Source organism: Primulina huaijiensis, chromosome 11, assembly GCF_012295235.1.
Source record: "Primulina huaijiensis isolate GDHJ02 chromosome 11, ASM1229523v2, whole genome shotgun sequence".
Taxonomy (NCBI): domain Eukaryota; kingdom Viridiplantae; phylum Streptophyta; class Magnoliopsida; order Lamiales; family Gesneriaceae; genus Primulina; species Primulina huaijiensis.
The window spans coordinates 1,364,470-1,385,427 of NC_133316.1; the positions used below are offsets into that span (position 1 = coordinate 1,364,470).

At 37.7% G+C, this 20,958-nt stretch overlaps 2 protein-coding genes across 4 annotated transcripts; both read left to right on the forward strand.

Annotated features, from left to right (window-relative positions):
* Positions 1-1,627: 1,627 nt before the first annotated feature.
* On the forward strand, positions 1,628-5,412 carry LOC140987939 (serine/threonine-protein kinase PEPKR2-like). 3 transcript variants are annotated; one of them, XM_073456709.1, is made up of 4 exons: positions 1,628-2,181; positions 2,272-3,072; positions 4,063-4,359; positions 4,853-5,412. In XM_073456709.1, exons 2-4 carry the CDS (start codon positions 2,322-2,324, stop codon positions 5,209-5,211), a joined length of 1,407 nt encoding a protein of 468 aa, XP_073312810.1. In that variant the 5' UTR covers positions 1,628-2,181; positions 2,272-2,321; the 3' UTR covers positions 5,212-5,412. The 3 variants fall into 3 exon arrangements, with proteins under 3 accessions (XP_073312810.1, XP_073312811.1, XP_073312809.1); XM_073456710.1 differs by having other exon boundaries at positions 1,628-1,971; XM_073456708.1 differs by having other exon boundaries at positions 1,629-1,971; positions 2,048-3,072.
* Positions 5,413-17,396: 11,984 nt separating this feature from the next.
* On the forward strand, positions 17,397-20,451 carry LOC140987438 (root phototropism protein 3-like). Its single transcript, XM_073455940.1, has 4 exons — positions 17,397-17,761; positions 17,910-17,979; positions 18,074-19,351; positions 19,631-20,451. The coding sequence occupies exons 1-4, from the start codon at positions 17,649-17,651 to the stop codon at positions 20,174-20,176; spliced, it is 2,007 nt and encodes a 668-aa protein (XP_073312041.1). The 5' UTR covers positions 17,397-17,648; the 3' UTR covers positions 20,177-20,451.
* Positions 20,452-20,958: the final 507 nt, after the last annotated feature.

Here is a 20,958-nt window from a genome sequence, read left to right on the forward strand (position 1 = left end):
ATACGTTCAGCATTTGGGCCCCACAGAAACGGTTGAGTAGATTTGACAGAAGCCCTTGATGATCTGATAGATGTTGTTTAAATCGAGGACAATTGAGCAATAATGAATATTATTATGAGGAGTGCTCATAAATCTTTTGGAGAATGCAAGCTTGAAAATTTTGCTTTGAATACATGTATCTTTTCGTATCTTGTGAAGCTCTTCTTGACATTCTCAACTTATAATGCTCTTTTGCATTTTCCCATTTAACATTTTGTAGCTCATTAATGAAAAATTAATGTTTTCGCTATCATTTCTTGATTCATTATACACTACAATTAATGGACGATTTTGCATTTACCAAATACGTAAGGAAATGGTAGCTGACAGCAAAAAATAACCAGCTATATGATATGTCTTTTAAGGAAAAGACTATGATCTTCTGATATTTTGTTTGTCGTGCATGATCAGTCTACTAATTTTCTGATAAAGTAGGTAAGATCTTTGTAAGACGTGTAACTTATATATGAAGATATTTTACTCAACCGTTTTCAAATGTATTTTGATATGGTGAACGATTGAATATTCCTTATGACACAAACTTGTAAACTCGAGCGGTTGAGTAGATCAAATAAGTTACTAAACTAAAGAAGTTGGATAACTTTGCATCTCGAGACCGGTTGCATGATTTCTTCTATATTTCTACCCAAATATTCATTGGAATTTTATTTTGGGCCTAAAATTTATATTTGGGTACAACATATACTCTTAACATATTTTGATAATATACATTTGATAATGTGATTTAATAAATATATGCAAAAGGCTAAAACAGGAAAAGACAAGAAATCCAACCGTCCAATATCGTGATCAAATCACCACCATTAATACAACCATAAGTAGGGGTGTCAAAATCAGACACGATCAACCAATCCGACACGGTTCAATCTGAAAAAACAGATTTGAGTTTGGAGTTTTCTGGTTCGGGTTGGATCCGATAGCTGATCCGAAAATAATGATCGGATTGGATTGGGTTCGGATCAACCCGGGTTGACCCAAAAATTTAATTTTTTTAAAAAAATATAATTAATAAATATTGCCTACTTTTTTTATATATTGTATGTTTGAAAAATATTTATTGTATATTTATATCATAAATTTTCATAATTTAATATTTATTTTGAACAATTTTTTTATTTTTAAAAAATTGTTTATTTGATTTAGTAAATATATTTTATTTTTCTACAATTGGACTTTCAAATTTAAATCATATATATAAGAGAGATTTTGTTATTATGTGTTTAAATTAAAATATTATTTTTTTGAATTTTATTTAATTTTCTTTAAAAAAAATAAAATCGGATTAATCGGATTGATCGTGTTCGAGTTAAGAGTTTTCGGATTAGCTTGGGTCCGAATTGGGTTCGGGTTGAGCAATTTTTAAATTGTATTATTGCTCCATCCAGACCGAACTCATCGGAATTGAAACTATTAACCACTAGGTGATTCAATGACCGTTGGATCAACTCAGATTCGCGCGAATAAAGAATCGGCGGTTGTCTAAAGGGTCTCGTGCGTCCAACTGTACAGTAGTAATACATTGTGAACTGTACCAGACAGCAGGAGAAGTACCGCACTGCTTTACCCTTCTCCTATTTGGAGAAGACTCCGTTGTTTGTTCTGCCAATTTTCTTTCTTCCTCTCTCTAGATTTACGAATGGTTGCTGGAATGTCTGTAAATATACTCAAATATGTAGTCTTCATCCCTTTTCAGCCATGTGGATCTCAAGATTTTGATTTTTCCTGATTTTCTCCGGGAGAGATTTTGGGGATTTGATTCAGGATTTTTCTAGGGCTTCTTCTCTGCATTGATTATCGTAATAAATCGCAGATTGTTTTTGAAACTGAAGGATCGGTTTTATGGGTACAACTTCTCGACCGTTTCGGTGAATGCGTCGCAGGAAAAAAAATACAAGAAACGTTGTACATGTGGTAAGAAAGAGATCTTGGGACTTTTTTGGTTGATTTTTGAAGGAAACTGTCGTTTTTATAATTTTTTTTTATTTAGGATTGTCAGCTCGATTGTATTAGGTTTTGATGATAAAATTGCAGGATATTACGTAAATTAGGGGTGCTTATGGGTTGCTACCTTAACTTCAGTGGTTGATTACGTTTAGATTGATCGGGATTGGGGAAAAGTAGGTGAAGGGAGACTTCTGCTGATTGTTTGAGTTCGGAGATAAGTATTTTTAATGTATTCAGCTAATAGTGAGATTTACTTTGATTTTTAAGGTGCCTATGATCTCACAAACTTCGAAAAAGTTAGAAGTTTAGATTTTTTGATGGATTGCCTTGGGAAGAAGAGGAAAGGGGTCGAGATCTCAGCAGAATGTGAAAAGGTTTCTGAGGAACAAACGCAATTGGCAATTCTTTGGTCACATTTGTCACTGGAAGATTATTCGAGAAGGAAAAAGAAGTGCATGGAAGTAGTTGTCTCAAAAATTGTTGATTCAAGTCGAAGTGTTGTTAACGGAGTCGCCACTGCCCCAGCATGTGGGACATCAAGTTTGGAACATCCAGGTAGAGGTCTTAAGAGGAAGATTGGATGCATTGATTCATCAACTCGATTGGGTAGGAAGAAGAAGATTGACCAGGACTATGAATTGGCTAAAACATTAGGAAAGGGAAAGTTTGGGTCGGTGGTGTTGTGTAGGAGCAAGGCCACTTGGGAGGAGTTTGCCTGCAAGATTTTGCGTAAAGGGGAGGAGATTGTGCATCGGGAAGTGGAGATAATGCAGCATCTTTCGGGTCACCCCGGTGTTGTGACATTGAAAGCAGTATATGAAGATGCTGAATCTTTCCATCTAGTAATGGAACTTTGCTCTGGGGGACGTTTACTTGATCAAATGGCTAAATGTGGCTTGTATTCTGAGCAGAAGGCTGCTAACATAATTAAGGAACTGATGCTGGCCGTAAGATACTGCCATGAGATGGGGGTTGTTCACAGGGATATAAAGCCTGAAAATATCCTTCTAACAACTTCTGGACAAGTGAAACTCGCAGACTTTGGATTAGCTGTCAGAATTTTGGACGGTAATTTCAAAACACTCTCTTTTTGATGCCTGTTCTGTGGGGGTAAAATGTGTTCTTTGTATTATGTAAGGAATGCCTTTTTTTGTGTTGCTTGTGCTGAGACTTTGTGGCCAGCAGATTTTTACCTAGTTTAGTGTTTGAGCAGTCTCATAGTAAGTTAAGGCTGTGTTTAGGTGAGTCCTTTCCATGTCAATACCATTTTGGTGATTATTGTGAAAATTGAAATGAACATTCGAAGTTTTCGTGAGTTAAAAATAATCCTTTTGCTTCAATTGTGTTGGGCTTTGATTTGGTAGTGGAGTCAACTTACTGAGTTATTCTAAGAGTCTCTTTAACTTGATGTGGGCTTATGTTATAGAATACTTGACCCGATCAGTCAGCAGGCCATTTCAAGGACTGGTGTACAATTTTTGGCTTTTCCTAATTTGTCAAGTATTTGCAAGTTCCTGTTTCCTACAATATATAGGATGCATCCTCTGTAGTAGATGTGAACAATTCTTGCGGTGCCAGACTCTGGAGTGCAAGAATCAGTTAATATAAATAACCCCTCTCTCTCTCCCTCACACACACATAGAGCAATAGATGCTGTAAATAGTAGTAGGACTGCTGCAGGTGCATTGTTTTTTGAGCTAGAGAAGTTGAGGAAAAGGGAATAAGAAAGACTTGGACTCGCTTCTTTCAATTTGTCTGAGAGGATTGAACTAAAAAGAAAACAGGCAAAAAAAGTCGGCATCACTAGAACCAACTGGACATTTTTATTTTACTTGTAACTTGAAAGAAGTCTTAGCAGATAGTGAAAGGGTCTGTGATGGAGTAATTTGTTTCCTGCAACTTAGTTGACTAGTGTCAACTCATTGGATACACACGTGTTTAAAAAATAATAGGAAAGAACTTATGATGGAAAAATAATCCTGTGATAGTGGTTGAAAAAGGAGCGGTATGATATTTTAAGGTGTTGGAACATTTATGCCAAGGCATTTTTCATTGCAGGTGTGAGCTTGACTGGAGTAGTTGGAAGTCCTGCCTATGTTGCTCCAGAAGTTCTCGTGGGTGATTACTCAGAGAAGGTTGATATCTGGAGTGCTGGCATCCTGCTTCACGCGCTTTTGGTTGGTATGCTTCCATTTAAAGGAGATTCCTTGGAAACTATGTTCGAGGCTATCAAGCAAGAAAAACTAGAATTTAGTGGTGGTATATGGGAAACAATATCTCAGCCTGCTCGGGATCTGCTCTCTGGAATGTTGACACGAAGTATCTCGACGAGGTTCACTGCAAATGAAGTCTTAAGTAAGTGATCTTGTTTTACCAATTCTTTCATCGAGATTATGTTTTAGGTAAAATAGATAGTGTGTTGAGAGATGTAGGTTGTTATCTTGCTTTGATGGGGGGTGATTATTTGTGGATCACTTAGATCTACAACAAAGTATCAAGAACTCGTCATGTTGCTTTATTTTTCAAATAAACTTAATTTTTTTCATTAGTTTGGACGTGACATTGTTCCATGTATTTTTTGCTTGTACGTTCATGTATCTATGGGACACAAAGTTCGAGATAAAGTGTTTTGAGTGAATCTTATAAAGTATGTAGTTCATTACGTATTTTTGGGTTGGAAACTAATTTGAAGAGAAGTGAATTTAGGGTATCCCGTTCTGGATTTGTTTTAAAACCCGATTTTTGTTTTCTTATGCTCCCGAACTTGCTAGTGGCAACAGCCTAGATACCCTTCTGCACAAAAATGAGTTCTGTTCTTGCTAACTCGAAATATTTATCTTTTCTCCAGGACATCCGTGGATTTCATTCTACACAGAACCGATGATTAACACCCTGACTCTCAAAACAAAGATAAAGAACCATTCAAGAGCCACTTCGAGACATCTAACATCCGATAGACTAGAGTCCGAGAGAGAGCGAATAATGTCCTTCAACACTCTTAGTGACGACTCTAATCCAGCTTTAGCTTCTGGTAGTTCTACTGAAATAGGTGAAGATGACAATGGACTGGTTGACGTTCTAGCCGCGGCAATTTCACATGTTCAAATATCTGAGCCAAAAAGAAGCAGGATATGCAGCCCCTCGAGACCCATCCAGCAGGATTGTTCCTCTAACTTGAAGAGTAGCAACCTCTGTAAAGCATTTTGACTACCGTGACTATAACCTGGTGATGCATCTCACAGTTTTATATATTGTGGGGATTAAAGATAACTTATAAGCCGTATGCTGGGAGGCTGTGAATAAGTCGTATCTTTGTCTGTGGGAATGTAATGAACTGACTTTGTACATAATTACTGAACTTTAACTTACAAAAATCACTGCTAATGATCATAATCTGTTTACTATCAACTTGGTTTGACCATGTATACATGTGAAGTGACATGATGAAGTGTTTGTTTCTATATCGTGTACCTTTGATTGGTTGCTGGAATTTGGGAAAAACTTGTATTCTTGCAACATGTTATATGTTATGCAACTAAGTGTGCTTTCAGGATTGACTGTCATAAATCTCGTATATATCGGGAAGAGTTAACTGGAATCGATCATTTGTGTAAAGTCATGTCGGATATTGAGGTCAGTTTCCTGTTTTCATTTGTTTCTCGCATCTTCTAGTGGTAGTGCCGCTGTTCAGATTTGAACTAATCATCTTCTTAAAAACAGAATGTATGCACAAGGTTGTAAATGGCGGGAGGCGGTGGCGGGGCGGCCTATGACCGCCTACCGCCTCGGCCGCCTAGGCGGTGCCCAGGCAGTGCCTAGGCGGTTGAATTTTTTTAAGTAATTTTTTTTTATAGAGGGTAATATATAATCATGTAATATAATCACAAATAGTATCATTTTTTATGTAAAATGTGCAATTAAATAATGCTTAAACATAAAGAAGTTTCATACAATATAATACATCTAGATAATGTGCAATTAATAAAAATTCATAATCATATTAATGCTATTATCCTAACAAAGTAATATAATTATTTTGACAAAAAAACTAAGTTTAAATTTCAAAGTTTCAATCAATTATCCATCATTAGAATAAGTAGTAGACTAAACATAATATTTAAGTTAGGCATTGCATATTATAAAAAAAGTATTATAAATAATAAATATGCAATGTCTACCATAAATATTCTGACTGCTGGCGGCGGTCGACGGGCTGTGTGTGGCGGTTGAGACTTGAGAGTTGAGAGTGAAAACCAAAAATAAAATAAACAAAGTGAGGTGTGCTAGTTTTTCGATATTTAAAATTAGTTGACTTTGACTAGGTTTTTAAAATTGTTGACTAAGTGGTTTTTAAAATTGTTGACTATAATTTAAAAATCTTGATTGTTCGCCTCGCCCGCCTGCTCGCCGTCTCGCCCGCCCAGCCTGCCTGCTCGCCGTCTCGACCCGCATCTCCAACGCCGTATAGATTGAGCCGCCTAAAACACTCGTCTCATGCATAGGCGGTGCGTCTACCGCCTAGACACCGCCTCGATTGTCATTTAGAACACTGATATGCACACGATGTCCATGGAGGAACCCTCCCTGTAGTTTTAAGATGATGAGATATATTTTGTGTATGAGTAAAACCAGTGTCTGAGGGAAAAAGATTTTTTTTTTCCTATTTTTTTCATGTGGGCGATGTTTTCTTCTCCCTCCAACTGTGTCAGCCAAGCCATGTTACCTTCTCTGCTATTCTGTGTCTTGGAGCCCGAGTAAGTAATTGGATGCCAAATTGGCTTCGAGGAACATACTTGTCCCCTGAATTATGTTTGTTCGAAAGCTGATTTATAAGTTTACTGGAACTGTCCGTTTGGATTGATAAATTTAAATTGATGGATTTCCAAAAGTCAGCGGATTGGGTTGTTTTTGTTTGGACTGACAAAATTCAAGGGAATTTAAAATTCATTCGATGTATTTAAACATTTTCAATGTTACTTATGATGAACATGCTTACAATATTTCTAAAATCAAATCGTTGTCAATACAAATGCAACCTTCTTAATTTTGTTAAATATTGTTTCATCTAGGTGCTTTCTTGATGTATCTTAAATTAGGAATACACGAGAGGTCAGTCGAGCGTAAGTTGTGAATTGTGGTAACTTATTGTACTGGAATTCGACTTGGCATAAATTTTTGTCATCACAAAATTAATTAACCAAAATAACATCTTTATTAAATTAAGACAACAATAATTTTTTTTTAAAACTTGATTAAGTTGAGGATTTTTAAAACTCAATTTTGGTGGTCAGGTTCGTGGGTTTTAAAACAATTTTTAAATATTTTGGTTATATATAAGAAAATAATTTTTAAATATTTTGGTTATATATAAGAAAATTAATATTTTATTATAACAGGTATACTATTATTGTTATACGAAAATAAGATTTTTTTAAAAAAATTTCCCTTGTTTTTGCTACATAAATTAATATATGATTCTTTTAAAAAGAATGTACATGCTTTTTCCAGAATATAGAGAGTTGTAGAAAAAAATAAACAAAAGGATCCATACTGCCAAATATATAGCCTCATTACTTTCTGAGGCCCTCTCTTATTTTCAATTTTGACGTGTGTAAACGTTAATTATTTATGTAGGGCCTTGGAAATTGACGTTTCATTTTATTTATTAATTTATTTTGAACAGATGTTTCATTTTATTTCGGGGCCTAATAAACTTCACGTCGCTATCATTTTAAGAAATATATATTCCATTAAATAGATAAGACATGTCATTCCCTTCGAACCTTAAATAATATTTGTATATTTTTATATTTTATAAATATATTTTATGTGAAAAAGATCTGGTTTTTTTCCTCTCATTTTGCTGAACATGTGAATTGTAGTTTTGTTTACAATTGCAATGTGGTGAGACAGTGAGTAATGAATATAAACAGAGGATTGTTCCATATGAATCTTCTGTGATCAGTACCATTTAAACAAGCAAAGACTTAAATACCAAAACAATCACGGAACAAGAAAGATACAAAAACGTCTCAAGGATTTGTTGGTCCCACTTACAATAATTTGAGATAATAAAATCCGAAAATAAAGAAAAACTGGACACCGATATTTACGTGGAAAACCCCTAAAAATTATTAGGGTAAAAACCACGGGCAAGATGAAAAGAATTTCCACTATAATATTTTGTGGTGTACAACTCACTCACTGTGTTTCCAAAGAGAACACACTCTCTTAATACAGGAGAACAAAACAACTCACAAATATTATAGAATTAAGCACTCAAATGCTATAAGATGAGAGATAACTCGAAGAAGGGATGATTTCAGAATGAAGGGGGAGCTCTATTTATAGAGCATCTGTCAGTGTGAATACGCGTTAAAAACGCGTATTCTTATTCAACACGTTGTCCCTGCCAACCCATTCAACACGTTGTCCCTGCCAACTCATTTTGAAAAGTCTTTTTTGCCGACTTTTCTCCCACTTGGAGATTTTATTGAGAATCAAACACATCTCCACACATTCTTTCAATCTTGTCATTCCCTGCTGCTTACGTTTCGCTAGACCACTTGAGGATCTACACCACTCAAACTTATCAGTGTTCACTGGCTTGGTCAGAAAATCAGCTATGCTGTCCTTCGTATGGATCTTCTGCATATCCACGTTTCATTCTTCTACTACTTCCCACACAAAGTGAAATTGTACTCCAATGTGTTTCGTCCTGGAATGAAAGGCTGGATTCCTTGCGATGTGCAAGGCACTCTGACAATCACAAAACAAAGGAACATTCTTTTGTTTGTGCCCGATCTCCTCCAATAACCTTTTAATCCATATTTCCTCCTTGCAAGCTTGAGTAGCTGCCATGTATTCTGCCTCTGTTGTAGATAACGCCACAACTGTCTGCAGTTTTGAAACTCAGCTTACTGCTCCCCCTGCAAGTGTAAACACATAATCAGTAGTAGATTTCCTCTTATCAGGACCACCTGCATAATCGGAATCGACATAGCCCCTGAGTGTAAAATCCGATCCTCCATAACATAATGCAGCATTCGAGGTACCCTTAATGTATCAAAGGATCATCTTAACAGTGCTCCAATGCTCTCGTCCAGGATTCGCCATATACCGACTAACTGCTCCCACTGCTTGAGCAATGTCCGGTCTTGTACAGATCATGGCGAACATCAAACTTCCCACTGCTGATGCATATGGTACTCGAGACATCTCAATCCTCTCTGTTTCACTGCTAGGACACATCTCTGAGGATAACTTGAAGTTAACAGGAAGAGGGGTAGATATTGGCTTGCTATCTTGCATGTTGAAGCGTTGCAAGATTTTCTTCAAATAATTTTTTTGGGAAAGCCAAATCTTTCTGTTACTTCTGTCTCGGTGAACTTGCATCCCTAGAATCTTGTTTGATTGTCCCAAGTCCTTCATATCAAATTCCCTAGCCAATTGTGCCTTCAATCCTTAGACATAATCTTTGTTGGGGCCTGCTACCAACATGTCGTCCACATACAACAGCAAAATAATATAATCATCACCAGACCTCTTGAAATATGTACAAGGGTCTGCACTCAATCTGTTGTATCCAAGGCTCATGATATAGGAATCAAATCTCTTGTACCAACACCTCGACGCCTGTTTGAGACCGTACAGAGATTTGTTCGACCTGCAAACTAAGTTCTCTTTGCTTTTTTCCGCAAAACCTTCTGGCTAGAGCATATAAATTTCTTCTTCAAGATCTCCATGAAGAAACGCTGTTTTCACATCTAGCTGTTCTAGATGTAGGTCAAACACCGCACACAATGCCAACACTATTCTGACTGTTGTAAGCCGAACCATAGGAGAAAATATCTCATTGAAGTCAATGCCTTCTTTCTAAGCATACCTTTTTACGACCAATCTAGCACGATACCGCTCCACTTGGTTATTGCCATCACGCTTGATCTTATAGACCCATCTGTTTTCAATGGTTTTCCTTCCTCGTGGTAGTGTAACAAGATCTCAAGTTTGATTCATGTCTAATGCTTCCAATTCTTCTTGCATTGCTATCATCCACAAGGATACATCCGAGCTTTGAGTAGCTTCGTGGAAACTCGATGGCTCACCATCCTTTGATAATAGACAATATGCAATGTTACTTTCAGTGACATAATCTGAAAGCCAACCTGGTGGTCTTCTGTCTCGAGTTGACTGCCTCACATTGGAAACCTCAGACTCAACTTGTTCTTGTTCTTCGTGCTCTGGTACTGCTTCACAAGAAATTTGACCTTCATCCGTCTTATTTTCCACCTGAAATATAGTAGTTTCTGAATTCGGTGTGCCTTTGTCTCCTTTTACTTTATCTTCCTCGAAGATAACATCCCTACTGATGACAAGCTTGTGAACAGTAGGATCCCACAAGCGAAACCCCTTTACTCCATCAGCATAACCCAAGAAGATACATTTTCTGGATTTCGAATCCAACTTCGATATTTCTAGCTCATTGTACAGAACGTACACCGGACTTCCAAATTTATGCAAATGAGAATAATCTGTCGGCTTCTCAGTCCACATCTCCATCAGAGTCTTCAGATCAATAGCCACTGAAGGAGAACGATTGATAATATAACAAGCGATTTTGACTGCATCCGCCCAAAATGACTTGTCTAGACCCGCAGTCCTCAACATAGCTCTTGTTCTGTCCAACAAGGTTCTGTTCATCCACTCCGTCACTCCATTTTGTTGAGGTGTGTAAGCCGTCGTGAATTGTCTTTTGATGCCCTCATGTTGACAAAATGCATCAAATTCGTCACTGGTATATTCTCCTCCATTGTCAGTCCTCAGACACTTGATTTTCTTCTCAGAATCAAGTTCAACTCGCGCTTTGAAATCTTTGAAGATATGGAAAACATTAGATTTCTTCTTGATTTGATACACCCAACATCTCCTAGAGAAATCATCAATGAACGAGACAAAGTATCTCGCTCCTCCTAGGGATACAACTGGTGCTTGCCAAACATCCGAATGAATCAGCTCCAATATGCTTTTGCTCCTGGCAGTAGAAGTGCCAAACTTTAATCTGTGTTGTTTACTGGTAACACAGTGCTCACAAAAGGGTAGTGACACTTTTGTAAGTCCCGGCAACAGCTTCCGTTCTGAGAGAATTTTCAACCCCCGTTCTGACATATGTTCGAGCTTTCTATGCCATAACACTGTTAATTCTTCTCCTGAACCATTTGATGCAACAGCTAGTTCTGTCTCTTTGTGTGTTTCTCCCAAAAGTACATACAGATTTGCAGCAACCTTTTCCGCCTTCATAACCACAAGCGCGCCTTTCATAATTTTTATTATCCCATTCTCGATACGAGTTTTGCACCCGATGTCATCCAATTGCCCCAAGGACAAAAGATTTTTTGTCAGTCCTTTCACATGTCGTACCTCCTGTATGGTGCGAATGGTGCCATCAAACATTTTAATTTTGATAGTACCGACCCCAGCGATTTCCAAGGCATGATCATTTCCCGTGAATGCAGATCCTCCTGAGACTGGTTCATAATGGTCAAACCATTCTCTCCAAGACGTCATGTGCCACGTCGCTCCTGAATCCATAATCCATGTGTCACAAAATTTGTGCCTGCCTTCTGCAACTGTTGCTGCTTCGCTGAATAATATTTCACCACTTCCTGAAGTACTGGCCACATTTCCTTGAGAACTCTTCTCGATACTCGTACACTCTTTCTTGAAGTGCCATTTACCGCCATATTTAAAGCAGTAAATATTTTTCTTCTTACTTCTCGACTTTGATCTACCTCGTCTTTGGCTCTCACTGGAGTCACGGTCCATAAATCTTCCTCTTATCATCGGTAAAGCCTCCGCCTGCTTCAATGTTACCAACTTATCTTCCTTATTCTTGCACCGGCTTTCTTCACCGAGAACCGCAGTTAAGACATCATCGAATCTTAGAAAGCCCATAAGAATATTGTTGGTAGTGTTGATGATAAGTTGATCATATGAATCTGGTAGACTTTGAAGTAGAAGCTCCGCACGTTCCTTTTTCCCTATTTTATGCCCCATGGAAGTGAGTTGGGCAAATAGAGTACTTAGTGTGTTGATATGGTCGGTCATCGATGAGGATTCCGCCATCCGAAGAGTATAAAGTCTTCTCTTTAGGAAAATCATGTTGTGTAACGACTTGACCTCGTACATCTTTGTCAGAGTATTCCAGAGAATTTTTGCTGTTTTTATCTCAGAGATACTTGACAATACTTCGTCTGCTATAGCCACGTGTAAATTTGCAACAGCATTGTCATTCATCTCATTCCACTTTCCATCATCCGTAATCTCCACCGGCCTATCTCCAATAGCCGCCAAGCAATTATCCTTTCTTAAAACTTCTTGTATCTTTATTTTTCACAGCATAAAATTGCTTCCGTTGAACTTTTCTATCTCGTACCTGTCAGCCATTATGTCTACAACAATTTTAGTAGACTGGACAAAATAATCCTGCCTTAAATAAAAAATCTCAAAAAAAATCTTTTCTGATGTGGAAGATCAGTCTAGGCTGCAACCATAGAGCATACTCAAAATTTTAAGAAATTTTAAACCAAGGCTCTGATACCACGTGTTGGTCCCAATTGCGGTAATTTGAGATAATAAAACCCAAAAATAAAGAAAAACTGGACACCGATATTTACGTGGAAAATCCCTAAAAATTATTAGGGTAAAAACCACGGGCCAGATGAAAAATATTTCCACTATAATATTTTGTGGTGTACAACTCACTCACTGTGTTTCTAAAGACAACACACTCTCTTAATACAGGAGAACAAAACACCTCACAAATATTATAGAACTAAGCACTCAAATGCTATAAGATGAGAGAAAACTCGAAGAAGTGATGATTTCAGAATGAAGGAGGAGCTCTATTTATAGAGCCCCTGTCAGTGTGAATACGCGTTAAAAACGCGTATTCTTATTCAACACGTTGTCCCTGCCAACCCATTTTGAAAAGTCTTTTTTGCCGACAAGATTTACGTGGTTCGGTTTTGCAACCTACATCCACGGCAGCCAGAAACAATAGGATTCCACTATTAATTTTCAAAAAGAGTTTTTACAGAAATGAATTTTCTCTGTGGACTGTGATTGCTTCTCACACCTAGTTCTATACACAAGTGTTATATTCTATATAAAAGTCTAACTGTCAAAACCACTGACAATAAAAATGAGTAAAGTCTTCTCCTTCTGTTCTTTATTCTCCCTTGATAATTCCTTTCTAAGGCTTACCACATACACGACCAACTTTAAAAATTCTCCACCTTGCTCCAACCCCTTATGGCTAAGTCTTCCCAACCCCAACACATTCAACCTTTTTGGGAAGGCTCAAAAAGGCATTTCTTAAACTTGGAAACAAGTAGCACCTTAGTTAAGGCATCTGCAGGGTTGTCTTCAGAGGCAACCTTTTCAATCTTGATTTCACCATTTGCAATGACTTCTCAGATGAAATGTACTTTGACATCAATGTGTTTTGACCTTTCAAGGTACATTGGATTTTCCATGAGATGTATAACACTTTGGTTGTCACAATATACAACCATGTCTCCTTGTCTTATTCCCACGTCCTTCATGAAGCCACATTCCTTCTTTTATGGCCTTCGTTGCTGCTATACACTCAGCTTCATTTGACAAAGAAACTACCTTTTGTAATGTGGCCTTTAAACTAATTGCTCCACTGAATGCTGTAAATATGTAACCCGACAGAGACTTTCTAGTGTCCATACACCCTGCAAAGTCTGAGTCCACATAGCCCTCAACCATTCTGGTCGGATTTGCCATGCAACTGATACCAACATCCATGGTTCCATTCAGATATCGGAGCACCCACTTAAGAGCATGCCAACGCTCTTTGCCAGGGTTAGTCATGAACCAACTGGTTACACTAATTGTGTATGCCAAATCAGGACGAGTGCAAACCATGCAATACATGATGCTGCCAATAGCATTGGCATAAAGAACTTTCTCCATGTATTCAATCTCATTAGTTCCTTGTGGTGACTGAGAGGCCGAGAGTTTTAAATGTGAGAAATGGGAGTGCTCACTTACTTGGAGGTTATCATTCCAAACTTGCATAAGATTTTATTTATGATGCTTCAATCTATTTATTTACTTCCTGTCCTTGCTAGCTAGGAGCATGTCATCCACATAGAACATCAGGTACACTTGGTTCATTGTTCCAGCAGATTTATAGCACACACATCTATCATATTTCAACTTTGAATAGCCTATCTGTCACGGCCCAGCCCACTTGTGATATTGTCCGCTTTGGCCCAATGTCTCACGGCTTTAAAACGCGTCACAAGGGGTTGCTACACATTCATTTCAATGCCCAGCCTCTCTCCCGTTGTGACGCGTTTTAAAGCCGCGAGGCATCGGGCGAAAGCAGCCAATATCAAAAGTGAGCTGGACCGTGACATTATCTTTGTCATGAATTGATCAAACCGCTCATATCACTGTCTTGGTGATAGATTTAAGCCAAAAAGTGATCTCTTCAATAACTCCTTCATAAAACAGGCAGTTCCACTCTCCTTTCTTATTTAGCAATCATGCTAATTTCCATTCCTTCCATTCTATGGAATCAGCTCATAAACTCATTTATAAGCTTCTTGTTTGATCTCCATCAAACTATAGTCATCAAATTTCAACTAAAATTTGACTATCTCAATGAGAACATAGAATCCGATATTTGTGTGACCCTCAATGATTCAGGGATACAGCTAGCTGTGAGTTCACATCTCCACGTGATTCAGAATAATATTTATTTTTATTCGGGTTTACCCTAGTTAACCACATTCTTTTCATTAACTCCTTGATCAAGAATATCAAAACTCATTTCTGATTGCACCAATCGGATCATGATAAGAGTGTCTAGTAGCATTGTCCCATGATCTCCTAGGTATCACTAATAGTGCCTATAAGAACCTTTAGTCATGGTTAGCGTACAATACGGTCCCTTCAACACATATATCCCGATCGAATCTGCAACCATTGGTTTATCGAGAGTTGCATATGAATTCGATGGCGATGTGATTTATCTTTGAGTAATAGCTCATGGTATGCGCAACTGAAGAAACACCTTTTCAAAATGCACATGTCTTACTCCAGCCAGAGATTCCTTGCACTACTAACTCATCAGACCACATAGGATATCTTTACCCGTAGGCGAACGACGAATCCCTGACTACAATGCATTTGCTCCTACGTATTTCGAAACTACACCCAACCTCGCTACCTGATGACCCTCGATGGAGTCGGTAAACGGATCAAAGTGCATGCTAGTACGTATAGTCCCTACATTGTCCCAAGTCAAAGGACTAATGGTATACAACCATAACTGCTGACTATTCCACTCGATAAGTGGGAACCACTTGGATAGTCCGAGGGAGGGTTGTTCAGTGTATCATCATATGATCACCCATCCGTGTGAATGGACATCTCCATGCTCTTGCCAATGAAACATAGCGTTTACCAAGATGATAAATAAAAGGTCTATCGGATATTGAAAATAAGACATCAAATTCGAATTCCATGTCTAACAAGAAGAGATTTTCAAAAACTCTATCCAAGGAGATTGATAAGAGATGATAATTTATCTTAAATTCAAATTTTAATTCGAAAGTTTAAACGGGAAGATAAAACACGATCTGGATAGAAGCTAACCCTACATAAATAAGAGAAGCTTCCATTCAAAATTTACACATCATAATACACTCAAATTTTCGAGTTTGCTCCGCTCCCCATATTTTCAAAAATCCTCTATCAAGTTCTGCTGCAGTCATCAAATTTTCTGTCCAAGTTCGGCGAATGCTCTGAATCCAATCTTCACTGTTCGGAATATGCTTTCATATTTTTTGAATAACATATCAAAAATATATCCAAATCCAACGGATAGTTTTTTGTATATAGTCTTCGCAAGAGAACTGCTCAGATTCTAGATGAGAGCAACATACCTACGATTTTTTGTTCATAAATACGTTAAAAAGACCTCAAAACCCGATCTCCACCGTTCATAATTTATTTGACGTACTATGAAAGTTTAAGCCCGATCCAACGGTTCAATAAGGCGCAAAGGATTTTGATAGACAACTCATTTTTTAGTTGATATGCTGCTGCGTTTTCGAAGTGCCGGTTGCATAATTCTTCTATGATTTTCAATAAACAATGAAAAGTAGAGGAATCTAAGTGTCTTGACAAAAATTATACTTATGGTTATGATGATGACATGTTATGCATGATATGATACGTGGTTTTCGAAATTCATGTGTATTTGTTATGTATGTGTTCGAATGGCTCCCGCGTACTAAGTGGTGACCATATCGCTCACCTCTTACTCTACTCTCCTCAGATAAGTCAGAAGAAGAAATAGAGGAAGAAAAATCAGACACCAGTTTTGGGACTGGTAGTGGACGCATGAAGAAGTTTAATTAAGTTCATGTTGTAAACACTTCCGCAGATTTTTATCGTTTTTAGAGCTACTAACATAAAAACGATATCATTTTATGGTATTTATGAAATAAACTGGTTTTAATTTATATTGTTCTATGAGGTTTGTTGTTTAGCAATTACGTGATTGTTAAACAACGTCGTGTCGACTAACCTCAGTATCATAACGTAACATAAATGAACACATAGCTCTATGTACAAGTGTGATATTCTTATATAATAGTCTAACCTCAAAACCACTTACAACAAAAATGAGTAAAATCTTTCTTCTTATGTTCTTTATTCTCCTTACCTTATAATTTCTTTTCAAGACATACCACACACATATGACCAACTTTAACCGTTCTATCTCTGCACAAATTCCTAAAGATGCTCATCCAAAGGTTATTATCAGAACACCAATTAAACACTGGACAGATTAAAATTTCGTCTTCTTTTAACTCTTATTACATTATATTTCAAAACCATTAAAAGCATCAAAATTCACTATTGCACCAACTTTCTTTAACTTTTTCATTAACTCCTTGTTATCGGAAGTATATTTGGGGAAAACAAGTTTATACAAAAAAAAAAAATCACTTTTCATGTAAATTTTCCTAAACCACAAGTCTGCATCCAAAATAAAGTAAAATTGATTTTTTGATAAGATGACAAGTACCTTTTCATTTAAGTCAATTCACGGTTTTAGTTAACTATATTGCATCTTGTTTTCAATTTTTGTCATGATTCACCATAATAATATTTGTCTATCACGTAAGTAATTTTCAATTATAAGTCACCATTGACAATTTAAGTATTATGATGAAAAAAGACTGAATAAATGCAACGGAGATCGTAAATTGACCGATAACACAACATTGACAGATAATGTAATGTTCCCTCCAAAATAATTGGACTGACCATAAATAAATTTGGACCGCCCCGATGTGAGATTTTGTGGTGCCTCAGAAGTTTATCAAATCTTTTCAAAATAATACAGTCGACAAGTTCCATACATGTTGTCCAAACAATCACGTAGATATCAGCTGATTGTTGTTCCTTCGCACAGACCAAACAGAAGCAGATTCTTACTTTTAGTTGCTGTCTTCACAACTTATTTCTCTGCTACGGCCTATTTCCTTGAAAAAAATTCTGTTGTAATATACTCTTGATCGTTTCTTCTTCGCACCATGTGGGATGCTGAAGCCGAATTCGAACCCGATCGTGATCATCGAAATGAAGTCCTTTCGACTAGCAATACAGGAGTGAAGATTGATGGATTTGTGCAAAAAGGCCAGTCTTGGTAAGGTGTTTGGCTTTCTTGATAAAAATATTTTGTGATTTTAATTGTTTCACTTGATGTTTTATGTTGTTAATCTCGGATTCCATTTTTCAACGATGTAAGAAATTCAATTAAGTGTCCTGAAATTTAATATTTTGTCTGCAACTAGGTACGTTGCCACTGATATTCCCAGTGATCTTTTAGTCCATATTGGAGATATCAGTTTCCATTTACACAAGGTAGTTTAAACCCGTTATTAAGCCATAGTTAGAAATCACAATCCTGAGTTTATAAACATCAGACTGATCGAGAATCTTGGTTTTTGATCCACAGTATCCTTTTGTTACAAGAAGTGGGACAATGAACAGGATCATATACAAATCATGCGGCGAAACCATGAACAAGATGGTTCTTGACGACATTCCAGGAGGGCACGAATCTTTCGAACTTGCAGCAAAATTCTGCTACGGAATAGCAGTAGATTTAACCGCGAATAATATATCCAGCCTAAGATGTGCGGCCGAGTACTTAGAAATGACAGAAGATCTGGAAGAAGGCAATCTCATATTCAAGACCGAAGCTTTTCTCAACTATGTGGTTCTATCTTCTTGGAGGGATTCAATAATAGTACTGAAAAATTGCGAAATTCTCTCCCCTTGGGCCGGAAATCTCCAAATTGTTCGAAGATGTAGCGAATCCATCGCGTGGAAAGCTTGTGCAAATCCTAAAGGTGTTAAATGGCAGTATACCGGGAAACATCCTAGATCAGTTTCCAGTCCGAAATGGAATGAGACTAAAGATTCGAGCCCGAGTAGGAACACGCAAGTGCCGCCGGATTGGTGGATTGAGGACGTTTCGATACTGAGGATCGATGATTTTGTTCGTGTAATAAATGCGATTAAGGTGAAGGGTATGAGGCATGAGTTGATTGGAGCTGCTATAATGCAATATTCCGCCAAATGGCTTCCTTGTACGATTCAAGAGAATCCAGTTTCGAGGTCCGGGGGCAATGGCAGTAGCAGCAACTGGAAAGACGGGCTACTACACATGATAGTTTCGGGTTCGAAAGACAGTATAGCACCAAGTCAGGCTAAGGATCAGAGAATGATTCTTGAAAGTCTGACAAGTATTATTCCACCACAGAGAGACAGTGTTTCCTGCAGCTTCCTTCTCCGGATGCTTCAATTGGCAAACATGTCCAACATGGCTTTGGCATTGGTGACCGAACTGGAAAAGCGTGTCGGTATGCAGCTCGAAGAAGCAGCATTGGTTGATCTTCTCATACCTAGTTATTACAACAAGAATGAGACAATATACGATGTCGACCTTGTTCGGAGGCTTTTGGAGCATTTTCTGGTTCAAGAACAGACGGAAAGCTCAAGCCCAAATCAAGGTTCGTTTACAGAAATTAAAATTTTAGATTCGGCTCGACCAGTGAGTAATTATAATGCCAAGACGAGGGTCGCAAAGCTCGTCGACAGTTACCTTACAGAGGTCTCGAGAGACAGGAATCTGTCACTGTCCAAATTCCAGGTCCTGGCCGAGGCCCTGCCCGAGTCATCGAGAATGTGCCACGATGGATTGTACCGTGCAGTCGACTCCTTTCTTAAGGTAAAAATTTGGTAAATTTTATTTTTCATTTGAATTATTACAATCATTTTACTATGCTCCTCCCACAGTTAATTTTGGTTTCTAGTCATCAAAACCATTTTTGTTCTGATTTTGAAGAAATATAATTGTTATACTGTTGTACTAAATTAATGGTCACGGACTCATGTATGCTTATATTGAAGTATACGATAAAATGAAAGGGAAAAAAAAGTAGAAAGTCACATACAAGATTTAAAATTTATGTCGAACACATTTTGAACCCAACTAAATATTCGACAGGCGCATCCAACAATGACGGAGCACGAAAGGAAGAGACTCTGCCGGATAATGGACTGCCAGAAACTCTCCGTCGATGCATGCATGCACGCCGCGCAAAACGAGAGACTCCCCATCAGAGTCGTGCTGCAAGTCCTCTTCTCCGAGCAAGTGAAGCTAAGCAACGCCGTATCCAACAACAATTCAAAAGAATCCGCCGAAGTCAACGTCTACCAGCCCTTGATGATCTCGAACGGAAAAACACTACTCGAAGGAACTCCACAGTCGTTTCAAGAGGACTGGGAGACGGCAAAGAAGGACTTAAATACTCTAAAATTCGATCTCGAAAGTGTTAAGAGTCAGTATCTTGAACTCCAGAAGAATATGGAAATGCTACAGAGACAGTTCGATAAGGGGAGTAAACCGAAGCAAACAACAACTTGGACCACAGGGTGGAAAAAGCTGAGAAAGTTAGCTAAGATGACAGAAAATAATGATCCGAGGTCTCAGGTGCCGAACGAAGAACAGACTAAAAAGGCAACACGAAGATGGAGGAATTCGATTTCTTGAAGAACAATTGTGTAGCCGGTAATCAAACAAAGTAAAATATTTCAAGATTTTCTTCATTTTCTTGTTCACGCACAATGGGAACTATTTTTGTGATTCTAAATATCTTATATCAATCGAACTGCTGACAGAACAAATCTTCTGGCTTGGACCTTCTTTCCCTTTACTCAAAATCAAAATGTAATGTTTGAATCTGTGTTTTTTTGAAATATTTTGAACTTGTTTAAAAGTGGCCCATACGAAGTGCATGTGATGTGGTGAGATTCGTTTATTTCGATTGCTTATCATCAATGTTATATGTTTATATGTTTCGCTTTTACTTCATGATGCATATTTAAATTTTTTGTTTGATACTACATGTGCAGTGGAGGCTCACCCCCTTCGAGGATATCTATGTTTGTCCAAGAAAATTGAGTAGAATGAATCGGATTTTGTGCTCCAATTTTATTTGTGGGAGCCTATTAACTTGAGCATGTGTTCTTTCGAGTTACGGAATCTGTCTCTGCGGGGACAGGCCAATGGTAAGGAAAGCGTAAGATTGATAAATAACATATATGAGACAACCCCACTCCCCGGACTCATGGACCTAATATTCCGACCCATCGACACTCAAGTAGGTGCAGCCCCTCATGTCTACCCATCGTTTAGTATGAGGTCCTGTGTTGTCACAAGTATAATGAAATAAAGTTATTTCTTATATAACACCTATAGCTTTTGACCTAATAGTAAGCGCTTGATCCTAACCATTGATGTCAGAGTGAGGTAATGGGTTCAAGTTCTCCAAG

Bases quoted from the DNA above. Each gene is read 5' to 3' on its own strand.
- LOC140987939 (XM_073456709.1), top strand. From the start codon at position 2,322: ATGGATTGCCTTGGGAAGAAGAGGAAAGGGGTCGAGATCTCAGCAGAA. The intron at 3,073-4,062 runs GTAATTTCAAAA...TTTTCATTGCAG, and splicing joins AGCTGTCAGAATTTTGGACG to GTGTGAGCTTGACTGGAGTA. The intron at 4,360-4,852 runs GTAAGTGATCTT...TCTTTTCTCCAG, and splicing joins CACTGCAAATGAAGTCTTAA to GACATCCGTGGATTTCATTC.
- LOC140987438 (XM_073455940.1), top strand. From the start codon at position 17,649: ATGTGGGATGCTGAAGCCGAATTCGAACCCGATCGTGATCATCGAAAT. The intron at 17,762-17,909 runs GTAAGGTGTTTG...GTCTGCAACTAG, and splicing joins GTGCAAAAAGGCCAGTCTTG to GTACGTTGCCACTGATATTC. The intron at 19,352-19,630 runs GTAAAAATTTGG...AATATTCGACAG, and splicing joins CAGTCGACTCCTTTCTTAAG to GCGCATCCAACAATGACGGA.